Source organism: Palaemon carinicauda, chromosome 22 (assembly GCF_036898095.1).
Source record: "Palaemon carinicauda isolate YSFRI2023 chromosome 22, ASM3689809v2, whole genome shotgun sequence".
In the NCBI taxonomy this organism is placed as follows: Eukaryota; Metazoa; Arthropoda; class Malacostraca; order Decapoda; family Palaemonidae; genus Palaemon; species Palaemon carinicauda.
The window spans coordinates 54,510,842-54,538,652 of record NC_090746.1 but is presented as its reverse complement, the minus strand read 5'-3'; the positions used below and the strand labels follow the sequence as shown (position 1 = coordinate 54,538,652).

Genomic DNA, 27,811 nt, shown 5'->3' with positions numbered 1-27,811 from the left:
AGTTCCAATGAAGACAGATCTTAATAAATGCAAGGATTATAATCAAATTTGTTGTACATTACTGAGTACATTTTGTTAAATTTTTACTTCTAGTACTGATGTTCATAGAAATCTCCACGTTTTGAATATATTTGGAATGCGCTATTAATACGATAATTCATCTGGATACTTGCTAAGCTACAACCCTAGTTGGAAAAGCAAGATGTTATAAGTCCACTGTCTCCAACAGGGGAAATAAGCTAGTGAGGATTGTAACAAGGAAAAAGGAAATATTTTAAGAGCAGTGGCAACATTACAATAAATATTTCCTATAAGCTATAAAAACTTCAACGAAAGAAGAGGAGAAATAAGACAGTGTGCCCTAGTATACCCTCAAGCAAGAAAACTCTAACCTAAGACAGTGGAAGACCATGGCACAGAGGCTATGGCACTACCCAAGAGTAGAGAACAATTGTTTGATTTTTGAGTGTCTTTCTCCTAAAAGAGCTGCTTACTATAGCTAGAGGGTCTCTTCTACCCTTACCAAGAGGAAGGTACCCACTGAACAATTACAGTGGAGTAGTTAGCCCCTGGAGAGAAGAAGAATTGTTTAGTAATCTCAGTGTTGTCAGGTATATAAGGAAAGATGTGAATATATATACATATAGGCCAGACTATTCGGTGTATGTGTAGGCAAAGAGAAAATGAACCGTAACAAGATAGAAAGATCCAATGTAGTATAGTCTGACCAGTCAAAGGACCCCATAACACAATAGCGGTAGTGTCTCAACCGGTGACTGGTGCCCTGGCCAACCTATTACCTAATAATCTTTAAAGTTAAAAATTTGGGGCCCCTACCGTTTTCTGTTCTCCCAGTGAAATTTGGAATAGGTATGAGCAGAGTGAAAGTGGAATTTTTTTTGGTAGTGGATCTTAATAATTTGACTTGTCTGTGGGGGAAATCGCTCTTCTAGTGATTATAGGAGGGCAGCTCACGGAATTGACAGCGCTCTCTCTCTCTCTCTCTCTCTCTCTCTCTCTCTCTCTCTCTCTCTCTCTCTCCATTTATATCATGTTTAATGATGCATATAAACGACTTTTTCTTAACTGCAAATGAAGGAAATAGAAAGGAAAAATGAATAGTGAAACTCTTCAAGATGTGTAGTATATGCTGCATTGTCATCACGAATATATGCTAGAAAGCGTCCATTTTAAAGCCCTGTCTGTTGCACTCCGAATGATTGTCAAAATGAGTAGCGGTTTCTCCGAAGGATAATAGTATGCTTGAACAGCATTATGATATATGCTTGTATTGATCGCCTGAGAAGTAAGGGTCGAGCCGGTTTGCTGCTTGACAGTGAATGACACGCAGGTTGGAAAGAATAGTGAAAGAGTAAAGCTGTATAGGCAATGGAATGCTACTGAAGTTGTAAGAATTATAGAAATGGAGTAAAACTTATTTCCCTGTGTACATATCGGCGGCTTATCTTTTTCTTTATGTTAGGATAGTCGAACTTCCACTCACGTTCCTAAATACTTCTTACAGTATTCTATCACAAATCTGATGGTTTCACACTATCGAGAGAGTTTTTAACATTGACAAATTAATAGTTCAAAAATTAGACTTAAGCCGACGAGCTTCTTTACATTAATTTGATTCTTTACTTGGAGATTTAAAAATGCTGTAATATTTCATATGTTATTAAGTAATAGTGTGTAATTTGTCTTTACACGTCATTGTCAGCGTTTGTATAGTGCAGACATGTTTCTTTGAAAGAAATTCTTTTGTCTTTGTTTATCACGTTTCTTTTATGAAGACCCTGGATTTTCTTTTGTGCTATGTGGTAATGCTGTTTCTACCTAAATCAGTTTATTGGTCGGACCCGATGGACAAATTTGGACCCATTGAAGAATTTTATTGTTTCTGTGTATTATGATATTTTCTCGTATGTCTGATAGGGCCAGGTCATGAGTCCTTTGTTGGTAAACATATAAATAAGACTGGAAACTATCCCCCGTGGGACAGGACATCGTATGCTACCGAGGATGGTTTCGATATTGCCCCATTATGTGATACTTGAAGCGTTTGATATGAGAGGAAATGAAGGTATTCAGGCTCTTGCTGCTCCACCGAACCGCTTTCCTTTGAGCTTGTTCCATGATACGAAGTAGTCCTCTTTCACCGATATGTTCGGCGATCTGCAGACGATACGGTTGATCGTTGCTGTTTAAAGACATATTAGCTGCCTGGCGCTGTATGAAAATTGCCTTCTTGAGGCTGGATGTTAACATTATAGGTCACTATGATATTATGAGATAATTTGAGCTGTTAGGCTTCTTGGGTGGAAGATAAACACGCGTGTATTTGTAGTTTTTCTTTGTAGTTGTTTAAGGATTTATACCTATTTTCCTCTTATGTTGATGTTTTGTAGTGTAAGGGTATTTGTCCTTTAAGGTCAAATAATCTAGTTGGATGATATATATATATATATATATATACTGTATATATATATATATATATATGAGAGAGAGAGAGAGAGAGAGAGAGAGAGAGAGAGATGCATCTTAAAGCAAGATAAAAAAAAAACACTCGGCATGATGGATTTAGTTTAAATGACATAAAGTGCTTTCATTGAATTTCATGTGGCTTATTGTGGCATCGTGTCTCCGAGGCCATGACAATAGTCGCGTCAGAGAAGGGTATTTTGATGCCTATCCTCGTGCCTTCTTTAGAGACGTCCAATTATTTCAACGTCTTGTTTGTTACGGCTTTTGGCGTCATCCCTGATTTTGGAGACCCCGTAATTTGGCCATTTCTGGCGCTGCTATTGTTTGGGTTGTACTATATGAAGAACGATAGTCGCGTGTTGTGCCTTTGACATCCCAAAATGTCAAAGGTTGACCCATCATATTTATGAAATCGTCGACTGAGGCGAGGGTAGGTGCGAGCTATTTTTAAGGTCCTTTTTTTTATTTTTTATTTTTTTTGTAACTGGAGAGCACTTATCGAGATACTCTTATTTTTTGGGAATATTCTTATTTTATAACTTCTGTACACACGCACTTACACAATTCATGGGTATTGAAAAATCATGGATCTCTTAGTGATTTAGTTTTCCAGTTACTTGATATAGTGTTAATAAGCACGTGGCAGTGGATTAAAACTTATCCCTTTTGCATTACATCATTTCTGTATTGTCTGGAGGTAGTAACGAGGATGAAAGCACCAAGAGCTTTAATGTGACTCAGTTTTTCTGGCCAGGATGCAAGTTGGTATACTGCACGATTGTGTAGTGTGAACGTCCCCTGGAGATTGCATTAAAGTGGCAGTAGTGATGGAAATGGAACAGAGGGCTCCCTTGACACCCCCGAACCCACCAAGTCCGTCTCTGCCTTCTCTCTTCGCCTTCAAAACCTGTCGCTCACAAATACACTCATAAATGACTTTTTGTTTGCGCACGCTCGAGAAATTCTCTCTCTCTCTCTCTCTCTCTCTCTCTCTCTCTCTCTCTGGCGAAGATAAGGTTATTGTCCCATTTATCACGTGACCTTAATAACATTTGATAATAATGTTCTACATCAAGACAGAAACATTGGAATAACTTCCACCTAATATATTAATGTAAAATTCAACTAATACGTATAGGGCACCCCTTCAACAACTGCAAATTAAGGACTAAATTCGTTACCCTTGCCTCCTCCCCTTCAGACTCCTATCACTCACTCCTCCCCATCATCCCACCTCCACATCCCTCTTCTCTTACCCCACAGCATCTCCTCCTCCCTCCACCTCCATCTTCATATATTTGGTACATAGCTCGAATCAGAAGATACATGATTATACTTTTTTTTTCGACCCTAGTGACACTAGACTTCCGACATTGAAGATTATTGTATTTATTTTAAAATGATCTCACCACCAGCCAGACCAGACTATACTATACCAATTCTTACAGTTCATCTGAAATTATTCAAAAGGAAACTGGAGAAACTATCTATTTCTTGTGGCGGAAATAACGTACACTGATTGACGTTACAGGTATACCCAAGGCCAATATTGGCCTTGGGTATATCTTAAGTGTGAAATTGCTTCACCAGTACCGAAGCCAAACTACGAAAAATTTCCAAAAATCATACTGACTTTTAAAAAGATCTTTGAGAAGTTCATAAGGAAAGCAGTAGTCGAATACCTGACTGATGACTTTCCTTCCAAACCATAGCAGACAGAATCTTCTGTTTGGATAGCTGAATATAATCTGTTTATCTTGACAATATAAGATGTAAGGAAGGTTGTAAATTTTATATTATACTGCAGAATCTTTAGGAGGACAGGTAGGTGGACCTGCGCGAGCCTTCGTGTGATAGAGGTAATAGTAGTTTCAATAATTTTAATAATAATATCCAAACTATCATCTGTGAGGTCCTGTAGGAAACTGGTCCTCTGTAGTTTTTTTTTTCTTTATGATAAGGATTAGTGATATTGGTGATGACAACCTGCATAATTCTTATCCTTATTTGCAGACGACGCTCGTTTCAAAAAGAAAAAAATAAATTATTTATGGGCACAAGGAAAATAAAAACTTTTCAATGGGAACAAGAAAACCAGTACACACAATTTGCTAAGAAATCACAGTCATTACCTTGAGCCTGACGGGAATACCTTCACGATAGATGAAATAAAATATTTGCGAGTCATCATATATGATGGCTTGAAGTGGTCTGTCCATATCGGACAAGTCATAGGAGACCTTCTTAAGCAGCCGGAGAGTATACTAGAACATTTTCAAAAAGGTTTCGCTGATGTGTAGAATTATACTTTGATCTCAAAAGTAAGGTTCAAAGCTTGTAAGCCAGTACTTAGTGTGATAGACAAAATGTCGTTAAATTAAATTTAATCTATCCCCCAGCATAAGTGTAAACGTTATAAGATTAAATACATCTGCTAAAACAATGAAAGCGTAGTTCCTAATCTTTCAATACACTCATTGAAACCAGCAATCTTTGTCGTCCAATTTTACCATAAATTAAAAGTGGAGTTGGATGGATTCTTCTTGCCTCAATCTCCTTTTTATTATAACTTGGCTGAGAATGTACAATTGCACACATGAATTTATAGCACACCTTGCTTTGTGCGGCAAGTTCTTGTGTTTAGCCCCCACCCACGTCTCTGCCATCTCTTCTTACGCTAACTGTTTGGTTACTTGCCGGAAAGCAAGGGTGTGACAAGGTGCAGTTCTGAGGTAGGTGTGCTAGCGATTCCTGTGTCCAACTGTACGTCCGTCATTTGTTTCACTCACAATCTTAACCTATCTGCCTACTTCCAGTCATCTGTACCTTCACGATTTACCCCACAAACACACTTAAGCGCAAACTAGAAAAGTTTACTGATATCCCACCGGATAAACCAAGCTGCAACGCCCATGGGCGTTTTAGGGTGAAATTTTAACTCGATGACACATCTTGTATTCAATTCCGAATTCGGAGTCAGTGTCATTGCATTCAATAACGAATAAGTAAAATGGTTTATCGTCCACAGGGGATGAGGTAATTGCACACCCATGGAGTTTGAACCCACAGTATTATGCAGGTACACATATACTCTCTCTCTCTCTCTCTCTCTCTCTCTCTCTCTCTCTCTCATGAAAATAGATGGGCTGTATTTTGATGAAGGTATCAGATTGGTATGTTTATCATCTGCAAAACCTTCCCCTTTGAAATGTGGTCTTATGAGAAATTAAAAAGTATATATATATATATATATATATATATGTATGTATGTATGTATATATAAATAAATAAATAAAGTAATTGTATAACATGCCGGTTAACGAGTGTTTTTAGCTGATAATTCACTGATAATGGACTATCTTAGCTCGAGTTCGTTTTATCTTCTTTTTACTTTATTTATTGTGCTAAACAACGAACGGACTTTGTGATTCAATTAATTCATTGGATACGAGTAATTCTGGATTGGCGTCTTTTTTTTTTAAGCGTTCAGTGTGATGTATACATAAAACTTACAAGAGGAGTCCATTATTTCATATTGGTAATTGAGATCTCTTATTTTGAACTCCCGCATGTGGGTCGGTGGAATAGTGTTTATTTTTTATCTTTTTGTCATATTGATATTACTTATATTTTGAATTAAATAATTCGCAAAGGTAAAGTATGTAATAGAGATTTCCGAAGGTAAGGAAATACATTGCAATAAAATCTTGTCTTGCGAATATTTTTCAAAAAGGTGGTAACCATCTTTATCCTTTCCTCTTCCCTCTTTGAACTACTACCCTTCCTCCTGCTCCTCCTCCTTTCGGGAAAAGGATTCACGAGATGAAAGGTTTCTATTCTTGTGAAGTTCAATGATGTTGAGGAAAGAAGGAAGACATTGGGGGGTTGAAGGGTCGCCTAGGATAGACCAGACCAGACCAGACCAGAGCAGACCGGCTTCATGGCAGCAGTTGTGGTCATTTTCCAAAGCCGCCCCTCCCCCCTTCACTGCTCCGTCCTTTCCATGACTCTCTTCTTTGGGGATTAGGGGAAGAATAGAGCGTGGGGGAGGAGAAGGATAAGAGAAGGGGGAGGGGGAGGAGAATGTTAAGGAGTGCAGTGGGGGAAATGAGACACTTAAGATAATGTTGGGAGGATGAGTCATGCAATCTCGCAATCTCTCTCTCTCTCTCTCTCTCTCTCTCTCTCTCGTTGAAGAGACCGACATCACTGAGCTACGGAACTCTATTTTTCCTTTAGTTTGCTTGCGTAGACACTTGCATAAACTCGCTCTTTATCTCAATTTGTTATCCTTTTATCTATATCCTTATTATATATATATATATATATATATATATATATATATATATATATAGTTTTGTTGTCTACTCGTCGGTCATGTTTCAGGTATTTTTCTTTAATGAGAAATCATTATAGAAGTTCAAGAAAGATATTCCTGATACTTTTTATTTTAGTCTTTTTGCGAATTTGGGTATTTTCAATAAAGGTTTCTAACGCTTTTATTTATGTTGGTAAAAGTGATCATATGCCCAACCAACTCTAAATGGGCTTGGGGACGCCTGTTTTATGTTACATTTCACGCGATTGCTTATATCAGCCTCGAGCTACGAATTACATGTCAACCTATGAACGCTGTATCGTTGTATGGCCAAGGTTGTATACATCTACCGTGACTGGCTATCATCATTGTTGGGTAGATTTAAGTGATATATATGTATGGAAATACCAAACATCACATACTCTGTGGTCGTGGACATTTTATTTTTGATTGCTTTGTATATGTTGTCTTGCTCTTTAATGTCATGTAAATATTGAATTAAAATTTATTTTTGTATGGTTTAAATAAGCTTCATGAAATCGTTATGGTTTAAATTCCTGTCTTATATCATGAGTGTTTAGTCTAGTTAAAGTTCTGTAGTTTATTTTTATTTATTTAATTCGCAATTGTAAAATTGTTTTAAAATAATAAATTGAATGTTGTCTTGTGATTTTTATTTAAGTCATTGATGGTAGGGACCCCAAACTCTTATGCCTCTGTTATAACTTTCTTTGTTGTTGTATTTTTATTCTAGGTGAGTGACAGCAGCAAGACTTCCAGTAAAGCAGCCGACAAGGGACACAGACCAAGGGTGAGGTATTTGGTCTCTGATAGAAAGACAGTAACTTTCTCACATTGACATCCAATCAGTCAGCCATCACCTTCTTAGGCTGTGTGCACCTTTCAACTCTCACGAGTGTGTTCCTAACTTCCTTCTCACCTTTTAGCGTTGACGTCCTTGATCAAACCCCCCCCTTCTCTCTCTCTCTCTCTCTCTCTCTCTCTCTCTCTCTCTCTTAACCCCTAAGATTTACCTGCTGCCTGATTCCGGCCGCCATCTCGGCTCGTCCTTTTCCTTCCTTTCCCTATGATCGTGCGCCTGAGTTATCATGTACGTGTTTGATCGTGTGGCTAGAGGTTTAACTTTGTTGTTAAGAATGTGTTGGGAGTCGTGTTTTCTTGTTAAATGGCCGATCATCCTGTCTTTTGAAACTAGGACACTATCTCTCTCTCTCTCTCTCTCTCTCTCTCTCTCTCTCTCTCCCAATGCTATCAATATTCATAACTAGATATGATCTAGTCTACAGTCAGACTTCGAAAAGTTATTATTTTAAATTTGAATTATGGAACATTTTTACGTTTTCTCTGAATGATGGAATATTTTTACGTTCTCTCTCCCTGAATGATGGAATACTTTTACGTTCTCTCCCTGAATGATGGAATACTTTTACGTTTTCTCTCTCTCTCTCTCTCTCTCTCTCTCTCTCTCTCTCATATGATTGTTTCCTTGTCCGAGTCTTGGAATGAAAGAACCATTCACTGGTATATGTGGCAGCAGAGGCGTTACAGTGCCATCTTGTGACGTGAGTGCGCTACCTCAGAGATCCCTGGCCGAGAAAATGGGCAAAAGTGAAACGCCCCTGTGGAGAAAGTGAAAGCAAGTTCAGTGAGCGAATGTCTCTCTCCTCAGGTGTTTTTGCACATGATATGCTTATTTTTATCCATGGTTTAATCCCACCCATTCCTTTTTGTTTAGAAGTTTGTAGTGGGTGTTTGTGAATGAAGAAAGTGGTGTTTGATTTTTTGTTTGGCTTTTATTTATTGTTGGCATGTGTTTTGGTCTTATATTTCAGAATAAAGTTTTGTTCTGGTTTAGTGCCTGGATTTGTGTGTGTGTGTGACCCAGTGCGTGGAAGCTTGCTTCTGGAGTTTCTAGACTTCAAGGCTTTTGCGTGTGCACGAATATTTCTTTTTTACTTTTTCTTGTGTTCCCACATGCTAACCTTTGCTTTCTCCCACGATATCCACGTTGGTGCACACTCGCTTAATTGGACTCGCCTCTCTCTTCTAGATGTCTGCAGTAGTGTTTTCTCCAAGCGAACCTATTGTATGTAGCGCCAACGTACACCTTGAGTAATGAACACAACCACGGAATTTGGATTGTTAACGGCTTAGACATAACTTGTGATCCTGGGACCTACTTCACTTTGAAGTCTTAGCCTTAGAATATTCACATCATGCACTCACGAAAATTAAGTCTCTCTCTCTCTCTCTCTCTCTCTCTCTCTCTCTCTCTCTCTCATATTAGTTTGTTAACTTGATATCTCCAGTATATATTGCTAGTAAAGTAATTTGTAGATGTAGACGGGGTAAAAGTGTCGTTATACCACATGTCGTTCCGAAGAATGGATTATGTGAGTACTGCCAAGTAAAATACTTTCTGTACTGTTAGAGCTTTTTGCTGTATATTTTGTTCATAAAATGAATTTCTAGAGTTGTAAATTGAATAAAATGTCTCAACATATTATTGTTTTTTCTCTCTCTCTATATATATATATATGTGTGTGTGTGTGTATATATATATATTATATATATATATATATATATACATACATATAGTATAGTACCTGAGAGAGAGAGAGAGAGAGAGAGAGAGAGAGAGAGTTGTCTTCATGGTGTGTTAAAAGCGAGTCATTGTTGATGGAACCGCCCTACATTGTAGTTCATATGTACTAGATTCGTTCTTATGGTTCGTCTTTCATGACTTCACGACATCAAATATTCAATTCACCGTTTTGCTCGTAATTGATCATTTTAATGCCTTAATTTATCGTATTAAGAATTCTTTGTTTTTACCAATGTACTAATTGTGGTCTAAGACTGAATCTGCTTCTCGATGATAATTCATTCAAGGCCTTGAATCTCAAAAAGAAATATAGCTAAGTAGACGGATTTTTTCTCAAAACTACTTGCACAACCGAGAACGGTAGTTTGAACTGGTACTGGCTGCCAAATTGCTATGGGTCGCATGTTGATGTGGGATGGTTAGAAGCAGCCGAGGTAAAATATCTTTATTCTCTTCGGACGTAGAATTATCTTCTGTATCTTATCCCCCCACTCTTAATATGCATCACAAAACTCAAAATAAATCAATCAAGTAGTCTTGAGATGCTCCTTTTTGTCGAACGTTTTCAATATTGTAGATCCACCAGCCCCCGTGTTAGCACCTATTTAATGGCCGTTTCTTTACGCCCAGGACTTGAAACTGGAGGGCATTGTGAAACCGAGTGAGCCTGGTCGTGGTGTATGTAGACCGTGGTCCTGGTACCCTGCCTAAAGTACCACTCTCACTATAGTCCAGTCCACCTACCACTTAAAATTGTTAGCACCTGAGGCGTGGTCTCTATTGGTATGCGGTCCAGAGGATCATAACGTGGTACACCGTCATCATCCTCCCCCCTTCGCTGGGCTTTGGCATAGCAGAACGTTCGCCTCCTTTACCTGGACAGACGAAGGAGAGATATTGTGATATTAGATTTGGAGGAATTTAGATGGCAAAGCTCTCTAAAGCATTCCTGAAACTAGGGGTATATTTGTCTCCTTGAGGCATAACTTTTTTATTCTCCAAGAGTGGGCGAGTTTACTGACAAGAATGCAACATCAAACCAATCTTTGTTGACCTTTCTGTTAGAGGCGCGTAGGAGGGTCCTGTGTATGGCGTGGTGTCCTGTGAGAGAAGCTTTTCCAAGAGGCAACGATCAGGCAAAGGATTCCCCTGGTTGCATTTCCGTTCACCGCCAGACTTTGTCATGGATGAGAGCAGCGTTTCGTGGCCCTGCCCCTTTGCCAGGAAAACGATGGCAGTTTGTAGTATCTTTTTTTTTTTTTTTTTCGATACGGTTATACATAGGTGCGTTTGTATTTATGAAAATTGATTTTCAAGTTTCTTGTTGAAATATAATTTTTAGATATTTAACGACAAATAATAGAATTTTTAGTTTTGTTGAACGTTTATAAAGGTTCTTTTTAACGAATTTACTTTGTTCAGAGATTCTTTTCTTGCTGTTTTTTTATGTTCCTCATCGAGCAAGAATTCTAGTGCATGAAATGATGTATTTGCTTAAAATTAGGTTATTTGTTAATATCGTTGAACATTCAGCTTGTATAGAACTTTCTCCAGTCGTATGTAATGATTTTCAATTATAGAATGGTTAATTATTGATACATTGATAGGACAAACGTCGCGGCCCGATATTATACAAAGTGAATATGGTGTAAAATCAAATTACACTAAAACTGAAACAGCTGATAGATTTAGAAATTAATTTCTTAATCTATCACTAATCAGTGTAGGGCACTTGTTGTAACATGAATTATGCTTTATTATAGAAATGTTTTAGACTTTCATGACCTTTTCTTCTCGATATTTTTCATATACGAGGTTTTGGCGTTTTTCTCAAATATCACACATTCTTTGTTTCACACTACCATCCAGAGTCCTGTTCCTGGAAAGATGAAGCAGAGGGAATTTCCTGCCAACATTAAAGAGGCAATGCCCAAGAAGACGGATATTCTCTCTCTCTCTCTCTCTCTCTCTCTCTCTCTCTCTCTCTCTATCTCGTGTGGCGTTGATTTTGGGGTAAGTGTGAAATAATGTGAAATACAAATTATGTTAAGTGAAAACCTTTTGATAGTTTGTAAATGTATGAGGGTTTTGTAACTATTTGCTGTGCGAAATACGCATCTGCAGCTGTGGTACCGTCTTGAAGACCAGTCTTAAAATATTTAAATTGTATTCATATGGTTGCCATAAGAATAGAATAAACATGGTCCGTGTGACTGTAAAGATCTCTCTCTCTCTCTCTCTCTCTCTCTCTCTCTCTCTCTCTCGTAAAATTTGTTAAATGTGTCCAAGGAGCAATATGTTGATTAGGTCAATATGACTGGGGTAATGTAATAATCTGTACTAAAGTGAGTCGACCTGCAAATTTTATGCGGAAAAAATCTTTAATGTTTGTCATAAATGTACAACATACTCTCCATCATCTCAGTTTTGCTCAAGTCGAGATGAATGATGCTCAAAGCGGACCAAGTGCGAACTCTGGGAAAATTGTGAAGGGTTCATTCATGGAGGAAAAGACGTCGTTGGTGTTTGTTTAAACGGTGCCTTTCGGGGGAAGGGGTTCTTTTTTGCCTGCCTGGTTTCACGCTTGGCGAACTCCCAAGTCATTGAACATTTTAATTACAAATCGATTCATCCTTGTGATCTACTGCTATAGCAATCGGTTAACGATGACGTAGTACTACTAATAATTGATATTTATATATGTTGATGGTGTTTTGAAACTATAGGTTTAGAATAGTAAATTTTCTCATCGCAGAAAATCGTGGTAAAATACAGTATCGCTACTATTATGCTAATTGACGTTTATTCTTAGAAAGAATTGACTGAATTCACCCCTCTCTCTCTCTCTCTCTCTCTCTCTCTCTCTCTCTCTCTCAGACTTCGCTGTGTGAGTAACGCTTTTAGTTGGCAACATGATGACTCACGTTCGAGGTGAATAGATGAGGAATTTCATTTCACCTGAACAGTGAATATGCTGCCTAGTTTCATTCAAGTGTGGGGTAAAAAAGAGAAGCAAAACAGACGTGTCGGCCTCTAATCAGTACAATAATGTGCCTTCAAAGCTGGAGTTCGTTGACTAGGTAATTCGGAAACGATTTAAACGATATTCAAAAAGTATTATCTCTTGATTAGGGTTCACTTCTTTAACCGAACATCGAGGGATGAATGACCACTGTCCGTAAACTCCTGTGTGCCTTTATTGTCTTGAGTGGCAAATCAGGTTCATTTTGTTGTATGTTGCTGGTATCTGGTATACAGTATATATATATATATATATACATACATACATATATATATATATATATATACACATATATATATATATATATATAAGAGAGAGAGAGAGAGAGAGAGAGAGAGAGAGAGAGAGAGGGGGGGGGAGGGGGGGGTTGGCATTTATTTAGAGGTGTCTTATAGGTGGTAATTTTTGGTTGAATGTTTGTAGTTCTTTAATACCATCTTTATGGATTTATTCGGGTATTAAGTTGCTGGCACTTTGAGACGTTTTTAGTGTACATCATTAGTATTAACCTAAATGAGATTGTCAAATAGTTACACATATCACAATGCAACTACACACTGGTTGATTTGTTTACACTTTGTTCTTACACCTCAAGCATTAGACGTTTTGTCTTCATATTTTTCGTTCAGATCATACATATTAAGCATGAAACACTGAAGGATAGCTGTGTTTTATACAAACTGAAGTGGGAATCACGTCATCCATGTAAGTAAGTTCAACTACGTTATATGTAAATGTTTGGAAAAGAAATTTCGAAAAGCAGTATTGGTTTCTGCAAACGTCATTGGAATAGTTTATTTCCTTCAAGTCAAAGTATGCAAACACTCTACAATGTTCTTGACTGCTAAACTATACCGGGTTTTGCGATCCCTTACGTGATAACATCCGTACACGGTTGAAATTAATGGTTTAAGAAATATAGAATGTTCTTAGCTTAAATGATATTCGATATCCCATGCCTACACTTGTCACCTGTCCAAAACTGGAGGCCAGCAACGAAAGATGTCTCCCGAAATCATATCTACCTACATCGCTTGCATCATAACAAAGATCGAGCTAGAAGGTCGCAAGGAAATCAGTTGTCAGACATCTGACTGATAACGGTAAACTCCAAGCCAACCAACCTGCTTTGGAAAAACAAATGTAAGTTACGGTATCTCGGCTTATCTTAATGATAAAATCTGATACCAATTTCGAACTCTGTTCATCTTGAGTTAGTCAAGACTGATCCATTCGATATTTTAATACCAACCTTGGAAACACAGTCATATCAAATGAAACTTCAAGGATGAAATATTGGAACTGTTAATCAGACCAGTTCGATTCGTAGTGTGTGGCGCACGTGGAATTTTTTTTTATTTATTTTCTTCATTTAATGACTGGTCCCTCGTTTTCCTTATCTAGAATAATGATATCGACAGTGATCAGAGAATAACTTATTTTTATATGTTGAATATTATGTCTGTCATGTAAGACTCGCGATAAAACGGCGAACGGTTTCAGAATGATGAAGACTATATATTATACCCCTGAATCACAGCCGTCTCTATATTGAGACGGCAGTGCCTGAATACAGAAAAGTACCATTGGGTATAGCGAAGGTGCGTATTTTATAAAATTTATAATAGAAAATTCTAAGTTAAATCTCTTGTTTTTAGAAAAAAGAAAGTAGCTTCGATTTCACAATTTTCTCTCCTGTAACTTCATCCGAAAAAAAATCGTGTCCTACTGAACAGTACACACTTTTAGGTTGGGTTTTCGCCGTATAATATTCGATTCTGAAGTCAGTTCTAACATCGATGTTTCAAGTGACTACAAGAAAATAAATAATACGCCCACAGACAAGGTGTGGAACCTTCGCAACCCACATTCAATTGAAATTTTAATGATTACGTTTCTATTTCTGCGTGAACATGGTCCTGACTACTACGTTCTTTAGTTACCATTTGCAGATAAAATGTCAAGAACAAGTCCTATGTCCAGGTTACTGTAAAAAAAAATCTGTTCTTACGCAAGAGTTTCGCTTAAAAAAAAAAAAAAAAAGTATCTGGCAGTAAAACAATAGTGAAATTTTTAAGTGCTTTCCCCGAGTGGTAGCATTTACTATTTTATATAAGGTAAGACTTTATGATTTCTTTTTATTGTATAGTTTCACAAATATGAGTCTGCACATTTTGAGGTTTAAATAAAACCCGTTATGATAATCTTAAACGTTTGAACGGCTTAAAACAAAAGCCGAAATTTAGAAAAAGATAAGATTTTCTCATAGACTAACAATCTGGTCTATGAAGTCAGACCATGTCAACAAGTGGTGAGTGGTTTCAGAATCAAAATCTTTGTAATCCACCTTTGTAGCTTTGTTTGATCTTTAAGAGTCATCTTTACACGTCGTTGTTTTTTTTAGTGATATCTGGTTGGAAGGTACGACACGACCATTAATGCCTACTGGTTCTGACCATATTTTAAACTCCCTTTAACGCGTGTGTAATTATTAGAAAATGAAGATTAAAGTTTCTTAAATACTTTTTACGACGTACATGTTCTCGTAATCAGAGTTCTCGTACAAGATAACCAGGTTAGAAGCCCATTTTTACAGAGATTGGTTGATAATCAAAGAATTGTTATTGTAATTGTAATGTTTCATGGCCCCCAAACCATTATGTTTAGGCAAAAAAAAAAAAAAAAAAATCTATGAATAAGTACGTGAGAAGGAATAAAATTGACTAGTGAGTAAGGTGTATTTAAAGTAACCGGAGAGAGAGCCTGCGGAAAATGATAAGGCTTGAGTTTGTTAGTGAACGCCTTTTGAAATGTATTAAAATTGCGCAAAAATAGAAATATGCATTGGTTTGTACTGTCAGTAAGTCGTTGGCGAATAATAGAAGTTGATTGCAGTAGAATAGGTTAAAACTTATAAGATAGAACTGGGAGATGCAAATGAAGAGCAAATGATCAAGTAGAATTTTAGTAATGATTGCTTAGCGCTTATGTAGCGTATCTTGTGTAAGGGATTAATCTAGAAGAGCATTCTTCGTGTTATTTTAGGAAATTAAGGCAACAGTAGTTCACTGGACGTGTTATTGTAAATATATACATACTGCATATGCATACTCTCGAGAGAACAATAGCATTTTAGTGTGGTTTGGGTGAGACATATCAATTGATATAAGCAAATGTGTGTTTTGGAGAAGTGCCGAAGTAAATATCAGGTCAGAAGGGAAAGCTATTGGGCCTGGAATGCTTGTTGAATGATTAATGTAAAAGATCGATTGATTCAGAGGAGGTTTTCCCCGAAGTAGACGTTCCAGGAGAAGGATTTTCCCATTTTATATTAACCCTATGTATTGTTGAACTTTGTTATATTACGACTTGGACCCACGGAACCCTGATTACCGCCAACTTTGTCGTGAGAGTCGAACAAGTGTTATCGTATAAAAAATATGGTTTGACAGCGACCCAGGAGTTCTTGATGTATTACGTGCTGTATAGTCGATATGGTGATTATAGTGTTTTTAAGATATCTGCAAGTTTTATTTAACCATTAGATTTAATTACAAGGGGTACGAAAGGATAATTACAGTTTGAGGATATGATACGAGAACTAATGAGGGGAAATGACCTTGAATATTGAGTTTAAAGTGGGGTCATTGATATGTCCCAGAGAGAATGAACATAGGGAATTGTGGTTGTTCAAATTAAAATTAATAACCTTATAAAAATATATTCACAGTTTTTTCTAAAGACTAATTATATTATCATCTTTGATGTTCATTTGCTAGATGTTTTGTATGTCAACTAACGTTTTAATATTATCTTTTAAGAGAGAATGATTCCAAGTACATGACGTGTTTGTTAACTGCAGTTTGATTGTTGGGTGGAAGCTAGTGGACATGATAGTAAGCATCAGATGTGTTGGTGGGGAAATGGAATGTTCATCATTCGTTGATGGTATATTAAACATCAAGTTAGAAGTTACGCTGAGAAGATTACTTTATATTAGAGATAAGGATAAGGGAATGATGGTGAACGTAAGTTTATCTAGTTTTTAAGAAACTGATAAGTGAAATTATTTATAAAGATTCAAAATTAGTACCAGATATGTACGATGGTTTCTATATTATCGTACTTATGTTAAGTAATAGTTTTCTTGTGTACTGCTCTTGGGTGTGTTTTGAATCTCTTATTTTTTTGAATTGCAATAAGTCTGTAATTTATATTTGTAAGTCGTTTTAATCCTTCACTACCTTTTGGAAATTCTCTCTCTCTCTCTCTCTCTCTCTCTCTCTCTCTCTCTCTCTCTCTCTCTCTCTCGGGTGATTGAAGATTGGATATTCATATGTCGAACATGAATTGAACTCATGTAAAACCAATAAAGGGCCAAAACGTTACTTTCAAGACCTCCGGATATAGCAAGTTTATTTCCTGGCCTTGGTTTCCCTCGTGAATTGACCAGGCAGAATTGCCAATAAAAGAGACTGCGAGTTACATGGGAGGGAAATGGAATTTTGCATAAAAAGTTTTTGAACTGGAATTTTCTTTTTATGGAAATTTTTTCCGCAGATGGACCCACCATCCTTATATTTGGCGAGGTTGATTTCTTTAGGGGGACCGGTTGGTGTGTGGATAGGTCACTTTAGTAGGGTCATTTTGGATTGCAAACGCCTTAGGGTCTACATTTTTACTATGTTATGAGTTCACGTTTGGTATCCGTATGGAATACGTAACACCTCATTTTCAGTGGGTTTACAACCCCTTTTCTATTACTTTGTTCTTTTGGTTTTCCTGATTAAGATTACTGCTGTTGCTGGTTTTCGGAGAGATTCCCTTTTATATAAAATCTTTGGACAGAACATGTAGTGAACTATATGCACCCTCCTGGTATAGGTGGCCGCACAGAATGGCGAGAGAGAGAGAGAGAGAGAGAGAGAGAGAGAGAGAGAGAGAGAGAGAGAGCTTAGAATAGAATGAGCGATGAGAAAATAGCAAGTGATATGTATCGCTTCATATCTACACTTAAGGTTTCTTGGCACGATTCATTATCTGGTTCGCGCGATGAACTTTTTATTTTCCAAGGTTTGTTAAATATGGAAAAGATCTGTTTCTATCGAAATTGAATGAAAAACGGAAACGAGTCAAGGCCATTGCCTCACTTTTCATAAATATAGAAAGATTCTTGGGAGGATGTCCTAGACGATTTTTTTTTTCACTATGGCTGTGTACAAGGACGTTATTTACTGTTTTATACTGCTTGAAATCACTGTATTGAGCTAATGAGATTAGCACTACGATTTTCAGAGCATTCATCTAATTTATAATAAGGTGGCTTAGGGGAATTTCTCGGTAATGTTTTGAAAGCAATCTGGGTCACACATGAAAATTAACCTGTCTGTCAGCACGTTATTGGTTTGTGTAACAGACATTGCATTGTAGTGATTCCAGCGATTATAAGGTTGTGGCATGCGTGATTTCAACGTGATTGGCTTTGTAACGCATGTGTTAAATTAACTTCCGGGTTGGACAGGTGGGATGGCTTGTCATTAACAACCCGTGTGTGTGCATCGCTGTGCCATCTACTTGAAGGTGGTCGTGGTGTGGTTTGTTCAGAATGAATTACTTAGCTGTGTATTTGTACAAGGAATATAAAGCTTCTGGTTTCGATTTTTATTTTTAGAAACTTTAATTTATATTTTTAAGAGTTTAATTTGCTTTGGTTTGTTCTCACTTCATCAATTGAATTCAAAGAGACCCCTAGCGTTCATCAATTTTCCACGGGAGTTCACATTCCCTGTCAATTTCCTTTTTTTATCACCTATCTCTTCATCTTGGTAATTCCATTTCTGTCCCATCCCTTATGTATCCAAAACATCCTTCCTTTGTTTCGATTGTTTATTTGGTTAATTGTTGAAACGTTCTCCTAAATTTATTGTTCTGAATGATGTAAAAAGCATAGAACAGAATAATCTTGATTTCATCTTCATGAGACTGCACAATATTGTGTACTTCTTACTAGGGTATATTCTTTCAACTTTTTATGTATTTTTATGTTTATCAAACTATATTTTACTCAGATTGTACAAGTTTCAGTTGTTTGCTAAAATCGTTTATTATAACTGAAGGCTTTTTTGTAATGTTGATCTTGAAATCTGCGCGTACCCTAGCTTTCCAAATCTAACAGAATATTTTAGCGTATTTTCCAGGTGAAAAACCAAAGTATGAAGAGGGAATAAAACAAAGAAAATTATTCAAGTTCGTCTCCCTGTAAATAAACAATCCAACTTTAAAACACAATGAAAATGGCTCCTGCAATGCAGAGATTAACGCAATACTTAACATGATTTAATCCTCGTATTGAAAAAGTACTGTGAATTTGTCGAGAGACTTAAGCGATGTGACGTCACGGTGACGTGTAATGCCTAACGAATGTCAATTAAGAGAAGAATGTTTCAGTGATTGTTAGTGTTAATGTGGGGTACTTTGCGTTCGTTGGAGATGTTTTCTATCGGAAATGATGAACAGGAAGCAGATTGCTGGCCTCGTGGATGTGTCAATTTCTTTTATGGTTTTCGAGTGCCTTGAATTAACGTATGCTGTATCGTATCCGGCTTGTATGTGTGTATATATACATACACATTATATATACCATATATATATATATATATATATATATGTGTGTGTGTGTGTGTGTGTGTGTTATCCTTATTCTTATGTATGTCGTTTGCGGCTATTGACAAGAAGCTACGTTGCGTCTCTTTACGGTATTGTAATGAAGAGCTCTTGTAATTATATAATGAGACAAACAAAATTAACGTAAATCCTGATGCTACAAAAGTTTATTCTTCATTTATATGATTTTTTAAAGACATTACTCTAATCACTTTCTCTCGAAAGGCGATGAGGTGTTAACTCTTCTAAACAAAAAGCGTTACCAGTAATTGCGTGGGTAACACATGGAGCGTTGTTGAGATAACTTAGGTTACGCAATGATTAACTGGCCCTGAAGTGTTAGAAAGACTTCCTTTACACTTGGTTGGATTTCCTTTTGTGAGATTGAGGGGCTTTTGTTTCGTTACGTCATTGTTCCGAGGTTCTAAGGGAAGAAATACGATCTTGTATGGATTCAGTTCTGTGGATTTCGCTCGAGGTTTGTTGTTACTTTTAATGCACCTGGAGCCCTGGGTTTTGTTCTTCGCCTTTCAGGTGTTGTTATATTTTCTGTACGTTCGTTATTCTTAGATGGATCTGAAAGGATTTGTTGGCTTAAATTTTATAGTTCTAAGTCAAATAGATCTCTGGTATTTATGTGAAATCTTGAAGCATTTTCATTTTGGGATTCTATTTGATAGCATATATATACAAATGCAATCATACTTCAAAAGGCCAGTCAAACTTCGTTTAAAGGACTCCGGTTTGTATAGTTATGGAAAATAAGAGTCTATAAAAGAATATATTTTGGGCCTCACTTCGAAGAGACTATTGTTACCGATTCCAACACTTACGGAAGCTGTCCTCTCATAGAAGAACGTCAGCAGATGGCTGTTATAGGGAGATGTTATATAGGCTTATCTGTGACCTGGTATTGTTGGATTGTTACGATATTTAATCTTTAATACGTTGGGAATGTAGTAGGATCTTTGAAAACAATTCTTTGCTGCGTTTGGTTTTGTACATAATCGGACATACATGAGTATGTACCTATATATTTCATGTAGCCTATATGTAGTTCTCTCTCTCTCTCTCTCTCTCTCTCTCTCTCTCTCTCTCTCTCTCTCTATGTATTTAGATTAGTCAGTTTTCAAAGCTAAATTGTCTGTGTCCGCTTGGTAATTTCCAGAAGAAGGCGTCAACCAACCTGACGTAAATCCAAAGCTTTAAGCATTTTAAAAAACTTTATTTTTCAGCATTAAGCTACGAGAGAGAGAGAGAGAGAGAGAGAGAGAGAGAGAGAGAGAGAGAGAGAGACCATTTTGTTGCAATACAAGGAATATCCATCAAATATTTTCTCTGCATGGAAGCGTCGCTCGTCTTCCACCAAAAATAAAACTTGTAATCTCAGGGGATGAGAATCATGCGAGCAGGAAAAAAAAGGGGGGGGGGGGTGGGAGGGGTGAGAGTGGTTGGAAGAAGGGGAGGAGGGTGGATGTTGGATTCTTCCGGGTGTAGGTAGCGGTTGCAGTGACGAATATTTGTGTGTGTGTTACCTCGAGTTTCACTGCGGCTTCCCCAACACCACAATACCATCCACGCGCAACCACATTTAAACCCCTCACCCCACTCCTTCTTCTTCAACACCCCCCCCCCCCTTTCATGCACTTCTTGATATGTTTCCAATTCCTAATTCTTTCCTCTTGGTGTTTTATATCCTCCTTTTTTCCAGTTCGTGCGTGGACAGGGGAATAGTGGGAGGTGGAACCCTCTAGATTGTATATAAAAATCGGGTAAATATTTAATAATCATATTTCTAAATATTTACCAAGGCATTAACGTCAGTGGGAAATGAGGCTTGATATAAGGAAGGAATTATTGGGTGATTTGTTTTCCCCTGTATTGTTGGAAAACTTCTTGGCAGGGACCAAACAGGAACAGTCATTTTTTTCTGGTGGGGTGTCTGTGGTTTGGTTTGTTGAGGCCTTGTTGAGGGGGAGGGGTTGTTGGATATTGAGAGTCATGAGTCATCAGCCGCAGTGCACCGCTGCCGCCCCCTGTGGTCAAGTTTACCTTCCATCCTCGGCCTTCTTGTCATGTCACGCTCCTAATATACAGTATGTCTCTCCTCTCTCTCTCTCTCTCTCTCTCTCTCTCTCGTCTTGGCATACATTATACATTGAAATGAAAAGGAGTCAAGAAAGAATTCTGATGAATAATATATTCCTTTTTGTAGGTTATTGTTTTTTAATTGTGTAGTTTATTTTTGCGGATTATATAGCGGTTATTTGAAATGATTATCACTGTTAATGAATGATCGCCACTCAATAGAATTTTCGATTCAGTTTACTTGGTTTTTGGGAAACTATGGTTTTATGATATGAGGAAGTTATCAATGTGTTGGCTGTTGCTGTAGTGCATTTTCGCATCAGAAGAATGTATTGTATGTCATTCAGTTTATATTTTGTTTGAAATTTTCTTCTTTTGTTATTAAATTAGGGCTAGAGAGTAAGGGAATGTACAGTATATGGATTACGTGAGTTTAATCGGGTAATTCGTGAGTAGGTGTTGATATATTTCCCTCTTAAACTCCTTACCTTTTGTCCTGCTTATAGCGTTACTTTTGCACTGGGAATCCAAAGATTCGGGAAACTTTCGTTTAATGTCTTGGTTATGGGAGTTGGCTGTCTGGTTTCCACTTGCGTCAGACAGGTGTTTAGTCAGCTGTCGAGCCAGGCTGGGTGGCCTTTTGTGTCAAGTGATAACCAAACCAACCCAATCTCTCTCTCTCTCTCTCTCTCTCTCTCTCTCTCTCTCTCTCTCTCTCAATGCTGCTTTGATTCAGCAGTGGAGTATAATCCTTGATATGGCTGTAGCGATGCCCCCTCGAGATGTTTGCCCCGGCGGAAGAAGGGTGACCCAAGTACCGGTTAAGTTGGTCGTCAAGTAGTTTTAAGCCGATTTTCGAAGCCCCAAGAATGAGGTTACCTTTGTTTCTCCGCTATTAGATGGGGGGGGGGGGGGAGAGGAGACTGGAAGTGTTACAGGTGCTCACTTTGCTGTAAAGTAGTTGGGGAATGTTTCAAAACTCTTTGTATCTTAAGTTTGATCAGTTTGGCAATTGACGTAATTGTTTGATAATACCTATATTTCTCACGCGAACAACAGGATAAGTTGCCCATAGTTTGTACTACTCCAGATTACATAACCATATAAATAATTCTTCTTTTATTGAATCGGTTTAAATGATTACCGTTTTTCAATTGCAAGTCCACCTTCCAATGATTTTTCCTTGGCGTTGAATGGCCTCCTTGGCCTCAGTGATTTACTTTATGGCCCTACGTTTGATAATGAAATCAAGTAGATATCAGGCTTATCACTATTGATGATTACCTAAAAATGTTTTTGAATAACTGTAATTTGTAGATTGAGTTATGGTATCATATCAGCAAAGCATTGATGCACCATCCGCGAAATAGATTAGATTGCTTCAAAGTAAAACTGATCAACTAATAGACCTAGAGCCTCTTACTGGTCTTTGTGTAATGTTTAACAGGCACTACAGAACGAGCTGTGTTTATTAAAAGGTTGTATGAGATCCGTTTGTTTGCAAGCCAATTACAAATTATAGATTAATATTGATATATATATATATATATATATATATATATATATATATATATATATGTGCTCGATTTGTCCCTTATTTTTTTAGTTAATATATTGCAGTTTGCATTATAACATTTATTGTCGGTTAAATTTGAGGGCTACAGAAAGTGAATTTGATTAAGAAATAAGTAGAAAGAAGCAGGTGTGAAAACAGTTATGGTTAGGGGCACGGACTGTTCGGAATAGATGGCGTGTGAAGTGGAAAATGAGGGTTTTTATCATGCAAATAACTTGCCGAGATATATGAAAGCAGTAAAATCGTAGGAATTTATTTGAACCGAGTTTAATTGAAGAGGATTTATTATACAAAAGCTATTTCAATGAAATTATACTTTACATGTGAGGTTATTACTAACAATTTTTTTTCGTGAGAACTATTATGAAATCGTTAAATATTGATAAAGGGTGGGTAGAATTCAACATCCGTTAGTTAAATAAGACATGAGATTGTACAGTCATTGTCAAATGAGAAAAAGAGCTTTGAAATTAAAGAATTCGACGGCTCTTAGACTTTTTGTGGTTTGTATCATGTGTCCTAGATTGTGACACGATTTTCCTAATTCCAAAAGGTGGAATGGCTACTGAAGTTAGTTTTTGATGAGTAATAGTAAAAGAAAAGATAGCGACTAGGGCTTTTATCGCAATGTGGATAAGTGAAAATTTAGAAAAGTGGGAAATTAATATAAATTTATTCATGGAAGAACAGATTCAAGATGCCTAACACTCAGGAGGTAGATTTAATGGGTGATTATGATATTCGTGTTTCTGAAATAAGAGTATGTCGCCTGGTTAGATGGGTTACATGGATATTGTAGATGGAGAAGGTAATTTGTTTAGATTTTACCTATTAAAATAAATAGTAGGGATATTGAACGTAAAAGTTTGATTGTCATGAAAATATTTCATAAAGTATTATGCTTGGTGGTTTGTAAGGTAAGACAGTGGAAGATTTGCTAATAATTAAGGGGCCTAATTTATTTCTTAGTTTATATTACTTCTACTTTTGATTTGATTGTTTTGTTATATATATGTGAGACATGAGATTTTAAGATTAAAATTTATAGAATATGAAAGTGAGGGGAAACGATACGCCGTGAATATTCCGGGGTATGTTAATGCCATCAGGAACTGGGAGTATTATTCAAAGTTCTTTTGCTTTGTGTCCTCGATCATAACTACTAAAAATTTTAAGTCTTTTACTTTACCTCGGTTCAATTAATTTCTTCATGTGCTATCAAACCCCATAAGAAATTACCTTCACATGTTCCGAATTTCGTATATCGAATCATGTATAATCGTTTGGGAAAAAGGAGGAAACCCAAAAGTCAAGGACATGCCAAAGGTGCGTTGGTTGAGAAATATACACGTGATGGTTTTTGTAAAGGAGGTTTGGGGCCTCTTTGATGGTAATATAATAGTGAAAATAGTGATTCAGGGATAGAACCAGCAAGCTGTTCCAGGGGAACTTATTACACTTAAGGTGTATATGGACATCTTAAAAAGATTTTGCGGTGGTTTTGCCGACTCTTGGGAACTTTATAGAGAACTAAAATTTTAGAGGAATTCACGATGGTTTTTTCATCGAACGCCTCATTACACTTCACATTTTTCCCATTAATAATTTATCGTTAAATCCTCACTGGAGCATGGAAACGACGAATGCAAAGCTTGTCTTTATTTTTGGAAACTATTCGAGTCTTGAAAATCTTGAAATGGCCACGAAATATTGGTTATTGATAACTCTTGTAATAATTAAATTGTGTTTATTGTAATACTGTACAACAAATGTTCTCGATATCATAGTAATATTGAAAAACAAGTTTCCCTCACATGCTCCATATTCGAGTTATATGTACAGGGATTTATAAGCAGTAATCTTGTTATTCATTAGACAAAGGATGAGAAAAGATTTCCAAAGAATCCCGTAATCATTTGCCCCTAACAGAGCTTATTTTCTCTCTGCCGACTAACGAAAAGGATACTTCGTGCTTTTTGTAATTTCTATTTTTAGTTGGGATAAAAGATAACGTGCTATTTCCCTAGTTCACGGGAATTTGGTATTTGAACATTTTAATTATGGTCTTAAAGTTGAGTGTTCGGTTGGGAGTTCCTGGAGCGGAATCGGGTCAGTGTGCATTGCAAAGTATTGATGTATTCGTCTTCCCCTTTTGTTATTAGGATAACAGGCCTCGCTGGGGTGCTCCCTAATATCGATAATGTGTACTCCCTATCTTCCGTGCGACGTGTTCACGGTGACTCTACTGTATATAAATGTTTATTTGCTCTGCCAAGTTTTCCCCTTTTTTTCTGTGGGATTGATTATATTCCTTTCGGAAATTTCTTAATTCTGATACGAAGAATTACACACACACACACACACACACACACACACACACATATATATATATATATATATATATATATATATATATATATATATATATATATATATATATGTCTGAAATGTGTATTTGTTACTTTATTTGAATTTTGTGTTAATAAATTCCATTGTTAATGTGAAATTATATTACGTGATGGTTCAGCTTTGCAAAATCAGCTAATAGGTACATTAGTTGGTTATATCTAAAAATAATGTTGGCATTGCATTAAAAAGGTTTACGGACACTTTTTTTTTAGTAAAGGATATTCAAAATAATTGTATATGATCTTTGGACAGTTTTTGAGTCGTGGTACCTATCCTGTCCAAAAAATATTGCTTTAATTTAGTAATTTTGAAAGTGGATTATATTTATATACTTATTAATTTACTGACTGTCAGCCCCATTGATGAGATTGGTGATCAAATTCAGGCAAGTTGTAATCACCCAACTTTGTACAGGGTTTATTGTTTCCAAGTTTCTATTGATTTTATAGTTATATCCGAAAGCCCGGTTACAGGTAGATGAGTATGAAAAGCAAAATTGCTGTTCAAGTAATGATACACATTTACATTCGTTAAGACATGAGAAGTTCAATCTTGACTTAATTGGAAATCCACATTAAAGCACGATTGTATTTTTCATACCACGTCTCACGTGATAAAGCAGGAATGCTAGAAGAAATTATTGAAACAATTGAACCTTAATTGGAGCTTCTCTTAGTTTCGTCAATGTTCTATTGAAACCTCTTTAGGGCAAATCTTGGGATGGTTGTGGGTTGTTTATCCGTCTGCGGGCAGTAAAGTAGGTAGTGCATACATTAACGTTTCCAGAAGGGGAGTGGGTGTCTGGTCCGGTTGCAGCCTTCTTTCTTATTTGGTCGTCCGGTGATGCAAGTGGGCAAGTGGCACGAAAAGAACAATAAGAGATTGTGGGGATTGGGAAAGGGGTGGCTGGGGGGGGGGGGGGGTGCGTTTGAAGAGTGGTATCCACCAGTGTCTGAAGATTTGGTCTGACCGATTGATTTTTTTAGGTTCGTCCCCCACAACACCAACGTCAGTGGAGCCATCAAGATCGTCGCAATAACCTGGCTCATTTTCTTGGATTATCTCTTGACTGTCAAAGAACAAAGCAGTAAGAACGTGCATTAATGCTTGGAAGTATCACTGGATATTCTTATGAAGGCATTTTTTTTTTAAAGTGTCTTTCTTGAACCTATTATTTACCCTTCCGTCCTGCTTTCAAACATTTTACTTGATAATATGACTGGGGTTCATGTCCCCAGCACCAAGTCCCATGACCCAAATTCCATAAACCGATCGAATCTATACTTGTGTGGGTAACTATAGTGATAAAAAACTCTGGGCCTCTTCAGCGAAAGTGAAGGTTGGTTTAAAGCAGCTTGTGGGAAAATAGTATTTGGCAATGGGCATCATCAAGTACATGCGGAATAGCATGTAGCCCTCCAAGGAGGCCTTCTGGCCCACCACCTAAGGAATGACCTACTTAGGGGGTGGGGGAGAGGTTGATTGGGATGCCATATACCAAGGTCACTCGTGATCTGGGCGCTTTATTTACATTCTCTCTCTCTCTCTCTCTCTCTCTCTCTCTCTCTCTCTCTCGTTTAATTTATTTGATATTGATATCAAGGAACAAGAATATGGCTGCGATAATCATCGGAGGTAAACTTATGCATAATGTACAGCAATTGTGGCGCTTGATCCTACTTTCGTCCCCCTGCCACCCCCGATTCCATCTACCAGTTCATTTCATGGGGATATCAAGTTTCGTCTCCTTCCTTGACACTGTACCAACAAGCTTATGTTGCTGTTGCTTAACCTTCACCTGTTAGTTACATCACTCCGGGAACCTAAGTAGCACCAACATAGCCGATTCAGGTTATGTTTGGCGAGTAGCTGTTTCTAATTGCCCAGTAGCTACATCAAGTCATGTACCATTGCTTATCCTAAAGGTTGATATATGAAGGTGAACTAATTTACTTTATGAACAGGTAATTGCATGACATTTTACCCAAGATACAAAAGAAAATGTTGCTTAATATAGCCTTTCACTGTTTGATGTATTGATTTTTTACTGCTGGTCCGGTCTTGTGCTAAGTAAATGACCAATATTGAAGTGTTGAGGGTGGTTGATGATTATTGATATTTCCAACGTTGTTGAAAATTTTCGAGTTTTATTAATGATCCCCCCCCCAAAAAAAAATAATAATAATAACTTTGTAAAAAAAAAAAAAACCTCATTATAGCAATTTTTTTTTGTGGTGATTTTTACTCGGGTAATGAGGCCGCTGATGGGATTCGCCTCCATATGTAAATTGCCTTTCCATCTATCTCTAAGGGGAGGTTTTCAGTTCTTTGTATGGCTTCGTTTCGTTTCAAGGTTCTTAAATGCACATTTCTCGTGACATGTAACTCGTCTTTGGTACTCCGTTATGTTGCCTCAGTACGATTCTACCCCGCTCTTCCACATTTGGTTACTCCTATTCCACGCTCTTCCTCTTGGTTTCTCCTCTTCCCATATGCCTCCTACCACCTCCTATCGCAGTGCCTGTGCCATACCCTCGTCCAGAATCGATACTGTAGGACACGGGGTGATGCTTCCGTTCCGGTTACACAGCAGAAGGGAATAGAGCGACTTTGCTTTTATAG

At 37.2% G+C, this 27,811-nt stretch overlaps 1 protein-coding gene across 27 annotated transcripts in view; it reads left to right on the top strand.

Annotated features, from left to right (window-relative positions):
* LOC137616448 (MAP/microtubule affinity-regulating kinase 3-like) overlaps positions 1-27,811 on the top strand; it is a 272,442-nt gene that overhangs the window by 128,779 nt on the left and 115,852 nt on the right. For 23 of the 27 annotated variants that reach the window (XR_011039431.1, XR_011039430.1, XR_011039429.1 and 20 more), the window contains one exon: positions 7,560-7,616. The exons of the other annotated variants lie outside the window; for them this stretch is intronic. Coding sequence is in view for 19 of the 23 variants with exons in the window: in XM_068346208.1 (XP_068202309.1) it covers positions 7,560-7,616 (57 nt within the window). In the remaining 4 variants the exon portion in view is untranslated. The remainder of the gene's footprint in view (positions 1-7,559; positions 7,617-27,811) is intronic. 27 annotated transcript variants of the gene reach the window in all.